The 17,413-nt window shown below is 42.1% G+C and overlaps 1 protein-coding gene across 2 annotated transcripts in view; it reads left to right on the forward strand.

The window, feature by feature from the left end:
* Positions 1-2,885: 2,885 nt before the first annotated feature.
* Positions 2,886-17,413, forward strand: part of TTC4 (tetratricopeptide repeat domain 4) — a 29,094-nt gene continuing 14,566 nt past the window's right edge. For both annotated transcript variants that reach the window (XM_025353553.1, XM_025353562.1), the window contains exons 1-6: positions 2,886-3,075; positions 3,669-3,786; positions 4,547-4,708; positions 8,341-8,418; positions 9,859-9,983; positions 16,442-16,528. In XM_025353553.1, the coding sequence (XP_025209338.1) occupies positions 2,965-3,075; positions 3,669-3,786; positions 4,547-4,708; positions 8,341-8,418; positions 9,859-9,983; positions 16,442-16,528 (681 nt within the window). In that variant the 5' untranslated portion in view covers positions 2,886-2,964. The remainder of the gene's footprint in view (positions 3,076-3,668; positions 3,787-4,546; positions 4,709-8,340; positions 8,419-9,858; positions 9,984-16,441; positions 16,529-17,413) is intronic.

The following is a 17,413-nucleotide window of genomic DNA, read 5'->3' on the forward strand; positions in this document are numbered from 1 at the left end:
AGAGCCTTCACAGAGCTCCCTCACCACTCACACTATGGGAGGACACTGAAAAGACGGCATCTGTGAACCAGAAAGCAGGCCCTCACCAGACACCAAATGTGCCAGGTCTTGATCTTGGACTTCCCAGCCTCCACAACTGGGAGAAATAAATGTTTGCTGTTTACACACCACAGAGTTGATGGTATTTCATTATAGCAGCCTGAACAGACTATGGCAGCCACAAAGGGACACGGATGGAGCTCAGTTGAGGGACCTGAGACGGAAGCAGATTTGGGATTCATCTGTGTGTAGGGGCTGGGGTACAATTTCCCTGGGAGAGTATGTAGAGTGAGACATCAGCCTGTGGAGCACCTAACTTAAGCTCCTGTTGGGGGTTAGGAGCCCACGGTGTTGACCACACAATCATCTTCTAATAAATGGTAGCACAGGCCATTGGTATTCTGGGACTGGGAGAGAGCGTAGGAAACGGGGGAGATTCATTTGCGCAATCCTTCCCATCAGGGAGAATGTTCACAAACATTGCCTCCTTGGAGTCTTACAGTAGCCCTGTGGATTATGGGGAAGGCAGACTGGCTTTATTGCCCACATTCCACAGATGAAGACACAGCTTAAACAGGGATGGGCCTTGCCCAAGGTCCTGCAAGGGAACTAATGGAAGTGTAGGTCCCAAAGATCTCAAGACTCCTATACCTGAATCCTTTCCACCCAGAACCACTTCTGCTTTCATGGGCTAGGACCCAGGTCTAGGGTGGCCCTGACAGATGACAGCTGCTATATTTTGGGTCTGGGTGGCCCCTAAGCACAGCAAAGGCTGATTGACTCAATTATCGGCCAAGATCCCTAATTAGTTTTGAGTTGGAAGGTTCAGAGTGTGCTGGGCAAGTTACTTTGCTTCTCTTAGCTTCCCCTATTGTTACCTGTAAAATGGGTTCATACCTCACAGTGTTCTTACGGGAATCAAATGAAAAAAAAAAAAATGAAAGAAAAAAGACTCTGTAGGCTCTGGACTCCATAAAGGAAAAGATGATGAAGAGGAGAATAAAGGAGGAAACCAGGGTTAGGGAGCAGGGCTGGAGGAGGAAGTGTGGAAAAGGAGTTTGGATTTGGAGGAAAGGGAGCACTAGGACCAGGTGTTCTGCTGGGTGTGGGAGAATCAGAAGGGAAAAGATAAAGTCCCGGCACTGGAAGGCTCATGGTCCCCATGCACCACCCTTAGCCCTGCTGTCTCCATCCCCGTATCAAAGAATAACCACCCTGCCAGCCCCACTGCTTGGCTTCAGATCTCTCCCTTCCCTTGGTCTCTTATCAGCATCCTCCTTGTCAATCTCCTAACCAACCTCCCCAATCAGTGCTTCACCTGGCAGCCCAGGCCTTCCTAAGACAAATGTGCTCACGGCCCTTGGTCCTTTTAGGTGTTTTCAGCGGCTCATTATCCTCTGCAGGACCAAGGCTAGTAAGGTAGGCAGGCCTTCTGGCCCCTACCCACTTGCCTGCCACACCTCTTTTTTTTTTTTTTGAGGTAGAGTCTTGGTCTGTTGCCCAGACTGGAGTGCAGTGGTGTGATCTCGGCTTACTGCAACCTCCGCCTCCCGGATTCAAGCGATTCTCCTGCGCCAGCCTCCCCAGTAGCTGGGACTACAGGTGTGTGCCACCATACCCAGCTAATTTTTTGTATTTTTAGTAGAGACAGGGTTTCACTGTGTTAGCTAGGATGGTCTCGATCTCCTGACCTCATGAACTGCCCACCTCGACCTCCCAAAGTGCTGGGATTACAGGCATGAGCCACCGGCCACACCTCTTAACACTTGCAGTACCCAGCATGGTGGGCCGGTACACACCTCCACGCTTCTCTCCACATGTGAGCTCCCACTGCCTAAAACGCTGAGTCCTCTACCCATCTGCAGAGACCTTCCTCAGCTCTGATCTCAGCTCTGCGTCACCTTGAATCCCACCCCTCCGAGCCTTCATTGAGCAGACCTGTGACCCAAGGCCAGTTTAGATTGGTGTGCTTCCTGTCTGCTTTTCATTTCAGACCAGGCTAGGAGCTTCCCAAGGCTGTAGCCCCGGGGAACTTCAGCCATTTGCTGGCCGGTAGGGCAGCTGCAGGAAGCCACAGGGGCTGCCTAACCAGGCCTGCAGCACCTGGACTGGAGACCCTGTTTCCGTCTGAGCTGTGGGAGTTAGGGGTGGCTAAGCTCAGAGACAGAGGTCTAGTCAGACTCTCCTTTCCTCGAAACTCTCCAAAAGGTCCCATCCCACTCTGAGGAAATGGCCAGATCCTCATAGTTACAGCCCCTTTGTCCTCCCACTTCATCATCTCCTTGTCCCCTTCCTCACTCTGCTTCAGCTCCACTGGCCTCCTTGCTGTTTCCCAAGCACAGAAGACACTCCTTCATCAGGGTTCCGGCCTGTTCCCTGTTCCCTCTATGGGAATGCCTTTCCCAGACCCCTCCTGGTCACTCCCAGGCCTCTGGCAGAATGTCTACCCATCCTGTTTAAAACTTTTCCCCAGTAGCTCTTGCTACCCCTGACAAACTCTTACATCTCAACTGTCTATTGTCCTTTCCTCCCCACTGCCTTAGCAACTCCTAGAGGGCAGGGATTTCATCCGCTCTGCCCACCACTATATAGCCAGCCACTAGAACAGGCTGGAAGCGCAGAAAGAGCTAAATAAGTATGTGTTGACTGACTGACGAACAAATGGATGAAGTGAGATGGGGGCTTTGGGGATTCGGGCTTACGCACCACCCCAAAAGCATTCGGGGCAGGAGAGGCCAGGCACCGCCGAGGAGGGCGGGCCGGGGGAGGAGCGTATTGGCCACGCCTGGTCACGCTCCCAGGCCGGCGGAACCCAAGGCGCGCGGGCATGCGTCGCCGGGAGGATTGAGGAAAGGGCACTCGCGCCGCCGGAAGGGGTGCTCGCTTCAAGGCGCCGGGACCCAGGCTGGAAGCAGGGTATCAGCTATGGAGCAACCTGGGCAGAATCCCACCTCGGACGACGTCATGGACTCCTTCCTGGAAAAGTTCCAGAGCCAGCCTTACCGTGGCGGCTTTCATGAGGACCAGTGGGAGGAGGTGGGCTGTCCTGGCGTCTCCGCATGTGTGTAGGGGCGTGGGGCACGGACTTGTGGGGCACCCGGGTTTTGGGGCGCCTCCCTCAATTCCAGATCCCTGGCGCTGCCAGCCGATGGCTGGTTTCTAGTTGAGTATTGAAAATCAGCTTTGAGGTTTTGAGTTGCTTCTTAAGCTGTCAGTACATTTGAGAACCTAGGTCTTGGAGTCAGGCCTGTGACTCCACCACTTACTGGCTCTGATATGGGTCAGTTACTTAACTTCTCTGAACCCGTTTCCTCATCTGTAAAACTGCCCGAACTATATCACCAATAGCAAAGATGAAATGAGACAGTTGGTAAAGTGTCAAGACCATAAGGGCGTTCAATTAATGGTAATTCCTGCCGCTCTTGTAGAATATGAGAACTAAAACAATCATTAGAGACCATTACACCACACTCCCATTTTACAGAAGGGAAGCGGAGGCCTGAATGGATACAGCTAGCTGTGATGATTTGCAAATCATGATGAGTAAAAAAACTTTGATAATGAGTCATGGAATTGGATCTGCTCAGTAGAAAAGCTTATTCATGTAGTTCATTCTTAACCATTTCCAGGAATTTGAAAAGGTCCCTCTATTTATGAAGAGAGCGCCATCAGAAATTGATCCCAGGGAGAATCCTGACTTGGCTTGTCTCCAGTCAATTATTTTTGATGAGGAGCGTTCTCCAGAAGGTATCTTAACATGACTAATACTTGTTTTGTGTTTCCACTGAATTAAGTGTGGGTTAGAAGGGTTCTGATTGATAACAAGAAGTTAGCCTGAGCTAACTTGTCATTATTCATTCCAACATACTTCTTTGTGTACCTACTAAGTGGTAGGAATGGGGGATACAGGGATGAGTAAGACACAATTCCACCCTCCAAGATCAGGCTCAGTGAGAAGCCTATTGTCTTAAAGAATCAAGACAAACTTGTGTTATAAGTGTCAACATGTAGGTGTATACTACAGCGGTAGCGGGTCCTGTTGGAACACTTTAAGGAGCAGGAGTGGATTCACAATAGATAGGAAATTTGAGCTGAATCTTTGTAATTTTGTAGGCTTTTGCTAGGGTGAGGAGGGGAATTTGCACTCCACAGAATAAACAACATAAGCAAAAGCAGAAGTATAATCAATCCCCCTGTCGCTCACTGATTTCTTCAGTGATTAAAAAAAAATTCTTTTCTTCAGTAGCTAGGATGAGTATACTTTTTTCCTTTATGCTTCTTTTTTTGGAAAACAGTAATCTACCTTGTAAGATATTTGGAATTAGCATTAAATTTGTGTGACTTTGTCCATGTTGATACCCACTTTTATCGTAACATTGAGTTTCCTTTCCCTATTGGTTTCTTTCCTTCAGTGTATCATATAGTACATTATTGCGTGATTTAGAATCTATTTTTAATGAGCCTTTTAAAAGTAGGCAATAGTGATTATTTTTCCTCTTCTTTGCAGAACAAGCCAAGACCTATAAAGATGAGGGCAATGATTACTTTAAAGAAAAAGACTACAAGAAAGCTGTAATTTCGTACACTGAAGGATTAAAGAAGAAATGTGCAGATCCTGATTTGAATGCTGTCCTTTATACCAACCGGGCAGCAGCACAGTACTATCTGGGTAATTTATAAGTGCTTTCTGAAGAATAAACTTATGATACAAGCCATTATGATGGTTAGTGGAGGTTTGAGAACATCAGAGGATGAGGGGCTGTTATCACAGAAACCTAGACTAAGGATAGTTTACTCTGATTGAACTCTGTTCTTCCAAGTTTACATGATAAAAAGAGAAACAGAATGGATTGTGTAATTCTTACTATCAACCCAAAAAGTGACTTGGTCACTCTAGTAAGGTGTTTGATGTATGAGGCAGTATGTTCTGAGATTTTTGAGCCCAAGGGCTTCTACTCTCTCAAAAAATGTGTGTTTCTGCCTTTTATCCTCTTTTCAAGGATGCTAGCAGGATTAAGGCAGTAGAGATCTTTAGGTGAGAGAAGCCATTTTAATCTAAGGGAGAATATCTCAGAGTGTTCTGTGGGAGGTAAAAATATTTTTTGGTTGGGTGCAGTGGCTCACACTTGTAATCCAAGCACTTTGGGAGGCTGAGGTCAGGAGTTCAAGACCAACCTGGGCAACATAGTGAGATCCTGTCTCTACAAAAAAGTTAACTGGGCATAGTGGTGCCTGCCTGTAGTCCTAGCTACTCGGGAGGCTGAGGCAGGAGGTTCGCTCAAGGTTGCAGGGAGCCATAATCATGCCACTCCACTCCACCCTGGGTGACAAAGCGAGACCCTGTTTCTAAAAAGTTGCTTGGATGAGGAATTTTAACTCTTTTATTTATTCATATTTTTTACTGTATTACATTTTTTTTTGTAGAGACAGGGTTTATCCATGTTGCCTGGGCTGGTCTCGAACTCAGGCTCAAGTGATCCATCCGCCTCAGTCTCCTAAAGTATTGGAATTACAGATGTGAGCCACCAGTAATTCTGGTGGATGAGGAAGTTTGGAGGAGGATGAGGAAGTTTGGAAAATGCTGCTTCTTAGAGATTTGCAGTACACATTAACATGTTAAAGACACTGAGATAGCCTGCAAGAAAATAAATTTACCCTGGGTTTCTCAAATTTTGTAAGCTTCCTCTTCAGTTAACACTAACCTCATGCAGGTTCTGTAGTGTTAAATTTGGGAAATGATTATTTAAGTAGTATTGCTAGTGACTAGCCTTGGTTATGTTAGACCTGTGGGTTTTTTCTTTTTTTTTTTTTAATTATTTTTTTAAATTGAGACAGGGGTCTTGCTATGTTGCTCAGGCTGGCCTTGAACTGCTGAGCTCAAGCGATCCACCTGCCTTGGTCTCCCAAAGTGCTGGTAATACAGGCTTGAGCCACTGCACCCAGCCTAGACCTGTGTTTGTTATCAGAGAATTTAGAGAGGACCTAGGACTCGGGCTGGTGTGCTGAAATTTTATAACATTGTGCCTTGTGTTGGGTACTCGGTAGAGCTTTTCAGTCTGGAAACTCATGTTTCTAGGAAATTTCCTTGAATTCTTTGATATTTTTCTTTTTCTTTTTTACTCTTTTTTCTCTTTTTGGAAATCCTGGCTGCTGATACTTTGGGAACCAAGTAGGAGAAGAGGACCAAGGGCTCAATCTTTAATATTTCCTTTACTGAATCACCCTTGTGCCTGGGGGTTCCAGTCCAGAGACCCACTGTTTTGTTGTCTGCTAGGGTCTGTTGTCTTCCAGCCTTCCACCTGGTGGAATAGGGGAGGAGTAGGTCACTGGTGCAGCAGAGGGGTAAGGGATATGGGACTCTGATTAAGTAGATTTTCAACCCACCTTCACCCCTACTTCCAGAGGTACCTGGTGCCATCAGTTCCTGAATCCTGGGTACTTTGTAGTTTCTGCAGTACAGCTTCGTAGCTTTTGGGCTTTCCCTCTGCTGGTTTAGAATTCAGTTTCCTTAAGCCTGATACATCAGTTACTTGTCCCTTTGTTTTCCAGCTTTCAGACTGTGTTCTGTGTCCTTCTCATTTTCTTTGTCTTCATGGGCCAGAGAGTGGAGATTGAGTTAAATGTATGTGTTCGGTCTGCCTCCTTTAACTAAAAGTCCTTGGATCACTTTCATGTGCATTTTTTTCCATGGTTGAGATCCTGCTGTTCTTCCAGTTTGATATTCAGTTTTTTCACTTAATTTTATAACAAAACAATTTCGTCCGTCATTAAAAATCATTTTTGAATGTTATTTCAATAGCTAAAGTTGCATCATATGGACATGCCACTATTTATACTGTTTGCTTTATTAGTCTAGTATTGTTGACTATATAGGCTACTTTTTGGTTTTTATAAATAATGTAAAAACAAATAAAGTCATAATATTTTTCTAATAGTTCTGATTATTCATTAGGCTAAAGCAGGATTTGGCAAACTGTGACTCAGAGTCCACCTCTGGCCCCTTGGCTTGCCATGAACTGAAAATGTTCCATACTTTTTTTTTTTAATTTTTAAAATTTTTTTTAAAGAGACAGGGTCTTACTCTGTTCAGGCTGGAGTGCAGTGGTATGATCATAGCTTAGTGCAATCTTAGACTCCTGGGCTCAAGCAGTTCTCCCACTTCTACCTCCCGAGTAGCTAGAACTATAGGCATGTACCACCATGCCCAGCAAATTTTTAAAATTTTTTTTGTAGAGAGAGAGAGTCTTGCTATGTTGTCCAGGCTGGTCTTGAACTCCTGGTCTTAAGCAGTCCTCTCACCTTGGTCTCCCATAGTACTGGGATTGCAGGAGTGAGCCACCTCCCTAGATGTTTCTGACATTTTTCAAGAATTGTAATAAAACAAAGAAGAATGTGCAATAGACCACATGTGGCCTGCAAAACCTAAAATATTTATCTGGCCCTTTACAAAATATTTTGCTGACCCCTGGGCTAGAGATTTAGGTAAATACTAAACCATTAATTAATAATTACAGTATACTCCAGAAAGTTAAAGTATACCTCATGGCTTCCTAGTTTGGATAACTGGTATGTTTGTGATTACATACCTTTTTTTTTTTAATGCACTTACAAATATATACATGTGTGTCTAGATATTTAGTTTGGTTTGTTTTTTTAAAAAATAGGCTTCTTCTGTACTCATAGAACTACCACTTAAAACAATATAGAACAGACATCCTACCATATCTCTTACATGAGGATCTATCTCATTCTTTTTAATGGCTGCATAGTATTCAATAGTATGGATTTACCATAATTCATGTAATCATTACCAAATCGAGTATATTTGGGTTATCTCCAGCTTTTCACAATTAAAGTAATGCTGTAGTTAACATGCTTTTACATTTATCCCTGCACATTTGTTCAAGTATTTTTGATGATTTTCCAGAAGAAAATTGTTGGGTGAAAGTATATGCACAAAGTACATGCTAATTTGCTTTCTAGTTTACCCTGAGAGTGCCCCTTTTCCATATCTTTTCTAATACTAGATATTATTTGTCTAACTTTTAGCAATTTCTTAATTTTAATTTCCTAATCAATAGTGATCTTGAACATCTTTTCATGTGCTTACTAGTCATTTACAGTTCTGTAGATTGCCTGTTACAGACATTTCTAAGGCTCTTGATGAGTACAGCCAAAAAACAGTTGCTCTCATTTGTGTTTCCCCAAGATTGTACAACAGTGTCTTTGTCACTATGTATAAAATTTTGGAAACATTTTGATCTCAAAACTTCTCTCTTTTACTAAATGGTGTTTTGTTAGGCAATTTTCGTTCTGCTCTCAATGATGTGACAGCTGCCAGAAAGCTAAAACCCTGCCACCTCAAAGCAATAATAAGAGGTAAGTCTTGTAGAACTACAGGATGACATTTAAAGCTTTGATATGGAGGTGCTAGGGTGCTAATAAAGTCATCTTATTTTTGCAGTCTGGGTATTAAGTTCCTGTTCCTTATCAGCAGCAACATGCCACTTTTAAAAGAATTCCTCAGAGAATGACTTAACCCTTTATGTTTTTAAGAATTCGTAGAGAAATAGAAACCCGTCATTTTAAATTAATAAATAATAAAATTAATTAAAACAAAGCAGTTGCAAAGCCACATTCTGATATTTTTTCTCCCCCCCAGATTAGCTGATCGAAAGCAAAGGTCTTCAAATGCCATGTTAATGTTAATTAAAAGATAAGTTGTGGGACCTTTGCTGATGACTCTGGTGCTGAGATGTTCTCAGATTATGTTTTCTCTTGTAGTCTGACCTTTCTATGTAATAATAGTGCTTTTATTACTTTTATACTTCACCTTTTCTTTGAGAAGCTCATAGGTGCTTTGCAAACTTTAATTTATTCATCACATATTAATCTTCCCTGCATCCCCATGGACCAGCTTAGAATGCTTTATCAAAATTATGCCTCTTTAAATGTTCGTGGTTAAGGGCAGTAGGCAGATCCATGTCCCTCAGCTGTAGGAAAAGAAGATACTGAACAAAGATTGACTGATAAATTGAATCTAGGTAGTCCTGTGGAATTTACTTCAGGCTGGAAGTGTGTAATCCTTGATTCAGTTGTTGGTTTAACTTACAGTGTGACCTTGGCAAGACACCCACTTTGAATATCAGTTTGCTCATCTCTAGAAGATGGGGTTAGATTCTATTGACATCTAAGCCCTTACAATTCTTATATTTTGAAATTCTGTGGAAAACCTAAAGAGGCTAAATGGAGAAAGATGTACATGATAACATTATTATTATTATTATTATTATTGATGGGGGAGAGGCAGCTTCAACTGGTAGCCGTAAAGAACAAAATTAGGAGAGACCTAATGTCTTTTGCCTTGCCACTGCCTTGATGAATAGCTGAAGCAAATTCTGCTTTTTCCTCCTTTAAAAAATCATCTGGGAAGGACTTTATTCTTCCTGTTTGTAGATGAGGAACCTAAAACTTGGATATGCTTGGTCCTTTGTCTAAGGTCTAGCTGGTAAATGACACAGCCAGATTTCTAGCCTTGATCTATATGGTTTGCCACTAAGTTACAGCTTTTCCTACTTTAAGAGCCCTTAATACCAGGGAGACTTACAGGAGTTTTGAACTAAATGGACCTTAGGGAATTTTCTGATTTAGGACACAAAAAATATTCTTGCTTGTCTGGGGACTGCAGTATAAGGGGCATTATCCTCCATTTTGCCTTCAGGGTACTGGCTAGTAGTTGGTAGGGGTGGGAGATCTTGCTCAGAGCAGGCTGTTTCCATGCATGTTGTTCTTGGATCCTAAGGGTTCTGGGTTCTGCAGGTGCCTTATGCCATCTGGAACTGAAACACTTTGCCGAGGCCGTGAACTGGTGTGATGAGGGACTGCAAATAGATGGCAAAGAGAAGAAGCTTCTGGAATTGAGGGCTAAAGCAGACAAGCTGAAGGTTGGTGACTGTCAGCAGCCAATTAGCATTTGCTAAGTAGCATTAATTAGCATTCCCAAGATTGTGTCTCTCAAGTCATTGTAACTTTTTAAAAACAAAACCCAAAACTAGTCCCTACTCTTGGAACTCTATGGAGAATACAGACAAGTAAACAGTTATAGTGTGATATAGAGGTAAGCAAGGATAGATAGTGTGTATAGTGGTAGTACAGTCATGTGCCACATAACAGTGTTTCATTCAGTGATGGAACTCTGCATATATTACAAGTTGCCTACAGTATTCAGTGTAGTTATGTGCTATATAGGTTTGTAGCCTGGGTGCAATAGGCTGTACCATATAATCTAGGTATGTAGCAGGCTATACCATCTCAGTTTGTGTAAGTACATTCCATGATGCTTGTAAAACAATGAGTGCATTTTTCAGAATGTATCCCCATCAATCTGAATGGAGATATGTCTTGTCCAGGGCAAAATTAGATACCTTTACTATATACAGTCACATAACAATGTCACATGTTCAGGGCCAGCTAAAGACTCCTAGTATATATTATATACTTCCATTCCATAGTATAAGCCATGAAGAGAGACCGAAACCAGGAATTAAGAGACCTTAAGACTAGTTCTGGCTTTCTATTAACAGGCATGTAAGGCAGTATTGCACAGTGGCTAAGAGCTTAGACTCTGGAGCCACTGCCTGAATTTGAAGACTCCCTTCATCAGAGTTGTGTGACTTGGACAACTTGCTGATCTTTTTGTGCTTTAGCTACCTCACTAGTAGTAGGAGGATTAAAATACTTCCTACCTTATAGGGTTATTATATAGTTTAGATGGTTTAACATAAGTAATGTTTTTTAAATAGCACCTGGAACATACACAGTAATGCTATTTAAATGTTGGGTATTATTTTGGGTAGTGATGGTATTCCATTATTATTACTATTTTTAATCATTATTTTAGCTATTAAGTGCCAGAAATGTCACATGTCATCAGCAATGACCAGAGGTCATTCTGGTCATATGAAATGGTAGAAAAGGTAGATCTCTATGGACCCACATGGCTCAATAACAGAATTCTGAGCCTAGGTAATTGGGTGTGGCCAGAATTTCTGAAAGTGGCATATACAGGAATGAATGTCTAGAGGGCTACTGGGGACAGTCACAATTAAAGGGAGATTTCAAGGCCCAGAACCCTGATATTAGGTTTAGGTGACATTGCTTGCTGAATAGTGAATTATTCCCCTATGTCTGAGTACAAGTTGATTCTGGGTTCCTGTGTACTTGGCATATAGCCAACAGACTCGTGGCTGTATTAATATCAGACAGAGTAGACTTCAAGGCAGCAAGTATTACCAGAGATGAAGTAAAGCCTTTTTTCTTTTTTTCTTGAGACAGAGTCTTGCTCTGTTGCCCAGACTGGAGTGCAGTGACATGATCATGGCTTACTGCAGCCTTTACCTCCTGGGCTCAGCTGATCCTCCTGCCTCAATCTCCTGAGTAGCTGGAACTACAGGCATGCACCACCATGCCAGGCTAATTTTTTTTTTTTTAATTGTAAATTTGTAGAGATAGGGTTTCACTATGTTGCCCAGGCTGGTCTCAAACTCCTGGGCTCAAGCAGTCCTCCTGCCTTAGCTTTCCAAAGTGCTAGGATTACAGGCATGAGCCACTGTGCACAGCCATTGAAGCATTTTTTTAAATGATAAAAGGACCAGCTTATAAGAATATTTAACAATTCTAAATGTGTAGGCACCTAATAACAGCTGCAAAATGCGTGACACAAAACTTGACAACTCGAAGAAAGAGACAAATCCACAAATAGGTGGATATATCAACTCTCTCAGTAATTAATAAAACCAGTATTTAAAAAATAGAGAGGGGTAGTGTCAGTCACAGTGGGGGACTAAAGACCTTCAAAAATTTTCTCCAGCTGGGCACAGTGGCTCACGCCTGTAATCCCAGCACTTTAGGAGGCCGAGGCGGGTGGATTATGAGGTCAGGAGATTGAGACCATCCTGGCTAACACGGTGAAACCCCATCTCTACTAAAAATGCAAAAAATTAGCCAGGCGTGGCGGCGGGCACCTGTAGTCCCAGCTACTTGGGTGGCTGAGGCAGGAGAATGGCGTGAACCCAGGAGGCGGAGCTTGCAGTGAGCTGAGATCGCGCCACTGCACACCAGCCTGGGCGACAGAGCAAGACTCTGTCTCAAAAAAAAATTTTTTTTTTCTCTATAAGATCAATGAGGAAACTGGCAAAAATGGTCAGAATTAACTTTTCTAGGACTCTGGAAATGAACCAGAGGTTTGCAGCAATCTGGGGCATATTTATTCAAGAAAAATGATGGAACCTCAGTAAGAACAGCAAGCTTTGTGACATTTTAACTCGCTCTATTTTCATCTCCCTCCTCCCCAGTTCCACAGTAGCCTTGAAAGCCAATAGCTTTGTGACATTTTAACTTACTCTATTCTCATCTCCCTCCTCCCCAGTTCCACAGTAGCCTTGAAAGCCCATAGCCCACAGTCATGGTGAAAATGAGCAGCCTGCAGCCACCAGAGGAGGCAGAACAGGATTGGAGCTCTTTCAAAGCCTTTCCCCAGAGAATTGTCATGATTTGACCATCTGGTGGATCCCTGGAAGACCCAGCTCACAGGGCTATTTTTATATGACCCGACTTGGAGCTTACCCAGTATAAAAAGCTTTTTTACATAGGGCCAGAAAATAGGGGGAATGAAAAGGTGGGAGAGAATTTGTCAAAAACAATTAGAGGCAATTGTTAAAGACTGTAGAAGCTGAAGCAGTGGATAACACTTGGAGCAAACAACAGGTGCGTCATAAAGCTTAAAAGGAAAAACTGGGGAATGAAATTCTGTGGAGGCTCCAAAAAGCTCCAGTATTCCTGGAGATCTAGATGGTCACATATGTGTGTAGGGCTATACACGTGCTCAGGAAAGACCTGAGAAGATCCTAAGCTCTCAGAGTCTCTGCAAGCAGGAGGTGAAGTCTAAGGTAGAATTGTAAACTGCTTCGGTGAATGATAAAAGTGTGCTTCAACATGTACACAAAGCCTCTTGACAAAGATTGGAAGACTTACTGTCTGGTCATTAGCTAGAGGAAGCCTAGATGTGGGACTTACTAGACAAAGACTTTAAACCAGCTAATTTAAATATCTTCTCAGAATGAAAGGAAATAGTGTCTAAAGAACTAGAAAAAGTATGAGAATGATGTCTTCCAAATAGAGAATATAACAAAGAGAAGTTACTAAAAAGAACTTAACAGAAGTTCTGTAGTTGAAAAGTACAATAACTGAAGCGAAAAATTCATTAGAAGGGCTCAACAGCACATTTGAGCAGGCAGTAATAAGAATCATCACACTTAAGATGTATCAGTTGAGGCCGGGCACGGTAGTTCACGCCTGTAATCCCAACACTTTGGGAGGCCGAGGCGGGTGGATCACGAGGTCAGGAGATCGAGACCGTCCTGGCTAACATGGTGAAACTTCATCTCTACTAAAAATACAAAAAAATTAGCCGGGCGTGGTGGCACATGCCTGTAATCCCAGCTACTCGGGAGGCTGAGGCAGGAGAATGGCGTGAACCTGGGAGGCGGAGCTTGCAGTGAGCCAAGATCGCACCTTTGCACTCCAGCCTGGGTGACAGAGTGAGACTCCATCTCAAAAAAAAAAGAAAAAAAAAAAAATGTATCAATTGAGATTATCCAATCTGAAGAACAGAATGAGAAAAGAATAAGGATGAAGAGAGACTTGTACTATGCCATCAAGCATACCAACAAAGGCATAATGGGGGTCCTAGAAGGAGAGAAGAGAGAGAAATTGGCAAAAGAATACTTGGGGAAATACTGGCCAAAAACTCCCCAAATTTGGTGAAAAACACTAATGTATACATCTAAAAAGTGTTAACAAACTCTAAGTGGGATAAACTTAAAGTGATCTATACCTAAACACATTGTAATCAAATTGTTGAAAAACAAAGAAGAGAAACTTAAAGGTAGCAAGAGAAAAATTACTCTTCATGTACAAAAAACCCTAAGGAAAATTAACAGCTTTCTCATCAGAAGCCATGAAGGCCAAAAGGCAGGTAAATGACATACTCAAAGAACTAAAAGAAAAAGACTGTAAGAATTCTATATCTAGCAAACCTATTCTTCAAAAATGAAAGAGTGGCCGGGCATAGTGGCTCACGCCTGTAATCCCAGCACTTTGGGAGGCCGAGGCAGGTGGATCACGAGGTCAGGAGATCGAGACCATTCTGGCTGGCTAACACGGTGAAACTCTGTCTCTACTAAAAATACAAAAAATTAGCAGGGCGTGGTGGCAGGCACCTGTAGTCCCAGCTATTTGGGAAGCTGAGGCAGGAGAATGGCGTGAACCCAGGAGGCGGAGCTTGCAGTGAGCCGAGATCGTGCCACTGCACTCCAGCCTGGGCAACAGAGCGAGACTCCGTCTCAAAAAAAAAAAAAAAAAATGAAAGAGTGGAAGAGAAGTAGTAGCAAAACCATCTATATGCAGACAACATGACATTATATAGAAAATCATAAGGGATCCACTAAAAAACTCTTGGAACTAATAAATAAGTTCAGCAAGCTTGTTGGAAACAACATCACCAGTACACAAAAATCATTTGTATTCTGTAGATTTTTAATGAACACTCTGAAAATGAAATTAAGAAAACAATTCCATTTTCAATAGCATCAAAAAATACTTGAGTACATTTAACAAAAGTAGCTAACACTTGTACTCTAAAAATACGGAAAACATTGTTGAAAGAAATTAAAGAAGACCTAAGTAAGTAGGAAGACATCCCATGTTCATAGATGAGATCTTAATATTGTTAGATGGCAATACTCCCAAAATTAATATATCAATTTAGTGTAATTTTCTTTTTTGAGACATGAACTTGCTCTAATATTCAGGCTGGAGTGCAGTGGCAAGATCATGGCTCACTGCAACCTCAAACTCCTGGGCTCAAGCAGCCCTCCTGCCTCAGTCTCCCAAGTATCTGGGACTACAGGCATGTAATGCCACATCTGGCTAATTTCAGTGCAATCTGTATGAAATGTCCAATTGGCTTCTCTGTAGAAATGGACAGGCTAATCATAATATTCATATAGAAATTCAAGGGACTCTGAATAAGCAACAATCATGAAAGACAAAAACAGAATTGGAAGACTCACACTTCCCAATTTCAAAACATACCACAGAGCTACAGTAATCAAGGCGTTGTGATGCTGGCATAAGAATAGACATATAGGTCAATGTAATACAATTGAGAGCTCAGAAATAAACCCTCACATTTATGGGAAATTTATTTTCAACAAGCGTGCCAAGACCATTCAATAGGGAGGTAATCTTTTCAACAAATGACAGTGGGACAACTGGATATTCACATGTGGGAGAATGAAGCTAGAACCTTACCTCACACTATATAAAAAAGTTACCCAAAGTGGATCAAATACCTAAACGTAAGAGCTAAGACTACACAACTCTTGAAAGAAAGCATAGATACAAATCTTCATGAACTTGGATATGACACAAAGCACAAGCAACAAAAGGAAAAGTAGATCGATTGGACTTCATCAAAAGTAAAAACTTTTTGCTTCAAAGGATACCATCAAAAAATGAAAAGGTTAAGATAAAGGTGAAGAAAAAAGTGAAAAGGGCCCGGGTGCAGTGGCTCACACCTGTAATCCTAGCACTTTGGGAGGCCAGGCCAGGAGGACCACTTGAGGCCAGGAATTCGAGACCAGCCTGGGCGACAAAGTGAGACCTTGTCTCCAAAAAAAAAAAAAAAAAAAAAGTCCACAGAATGGAAGATAATATTTGTAAGTCATAAGGGAGTTTTATCTACAATATATAAACAACTCTTATTATCTCAATAAGACAGGTAACTCAGTTTTTTAAATGAGCAAAGGATGTGAATAGACGCTTCTCCAAAGACACACAAATGGCCAAAAAGCACATGAAAACATGTTCAACATCATTAATTATTAGGAAATGCAAATCAAAACCATAGTAAGATACCATTGCATACCCACTAGGGTGGTTATAATTAAAAAAAAAAAAAAAAAAAAATCTATAGCGTCTATAGAGACAGGGTCTCTATCACCCAGGCTGTGTTTCATAGCACTCGGTTCACACCACCAGAGTAGTACATAATCCACCTGTTACACTTGGCTCTTTACTTGTCTGTACCCCTCAACCCTTCAGTAGACTGTGAGTTCCTTGGGTACATACAGGAAGTAAATTTAAACTTTAGCTGCCACTGGGTCTGACATCTAGGCATGTACTTTGTAAATGTTTATTGAGCTAAAATCTGGCCACTGGTATTCCTTAACACAGGAGCTTGGGTTGGATAGAGATCAGAGATAATAATTTAGGAGCAGGCTGGGGCAATAGAAGAGGAAGCCAGGTCTCTAGAGCTGATGCATCTAAATTTCATTTTTAGCGAATTGAACAGAGGGATGTGAGGAAAGCCAGCTTGAAAGAAAAGAAGAAGAGGAATCAGAATGAGGCTTTACTCCAGGCCATCAAGGTGAGTTCTCAAACCTTAGGTTTTTATGGTCCTGCTAAATCCACTAATCCTGTGAAGCTTGTTGGGAACCTTTCTTGGGATGCTTTACCTGAAGGAATTTGTTCATTTTCTTTCTACTTTGGTAAAGCAGTGTGACAGAGGAGACCAGGCTGTGGAGTCAGGCCACCCCAGTTCAGTCAGCTCTCTCACTCGTGTGCATGTGTTGGTCTCAGTAACATATACAGTTATCTCCACTTATCTGATGCAGATGTGTTCCAGGATCCACAGCGATGCTTGAAATCTCAAATAGTACCAAACCTGATTGCCATCAGTCAGAACACATTTCTGTTTGTGTCTTCCACCTACAAATATTATGCCTTTTCCATCTTAGCTAAAGCACTTATCACACATTGTGGCCATAATTTTTGCAGTTTGAGGTACATCAGCAACAGCAAAACTAGCATTAATTTCTTTTTCCTTTTTCATAATTTCACAGATAGAAGGTTTCTCTTACCATAGATCTTAGCAACCTCAGCATACAATTTTTCTTTTAATTAAGCTGAGAAGTTTCACCTTTTTACTTAAAGGAGGTAGTTTATAGCTTCTGTTTGGCATATCCATATTGCCAGCATCGGTACTCTTATGCTTTGGGGTCCTTATTAAGTAAAATGAGTGTTACTTAATACAGAGACTATGATACCATGACAGTCAATCTCATCATTGAGATGGGTACTAACTCACAGGTGGGTATCATCTACAGCATGGATGTGCTGGACAAAGGAGCAGAGCCTGTGATTTCATCATCTGCTACTCAGAGCAGTGCATAATTTAAACGTACAGGTTGTTTATTTCTGGAATTTTTCATTTCATATTTTCAGACCATGGTTGACCACTGGCAACTGAAAC

The sequence above is a fragment of the Theropithecus gelada genome, chromosome 1, assembly GCF_003255815.1.
Source record: "Theropithecus gelada isolate Dixy chromosome 1, Tgel_1.0, whole genome shotgun sequence".
Taxonomy (NCBI): Eukaryota; Metazoa; Chordata; class Mammalia; order Primates; family Cercopithecidae; genus Theropithecus; species Theropithecus gelada.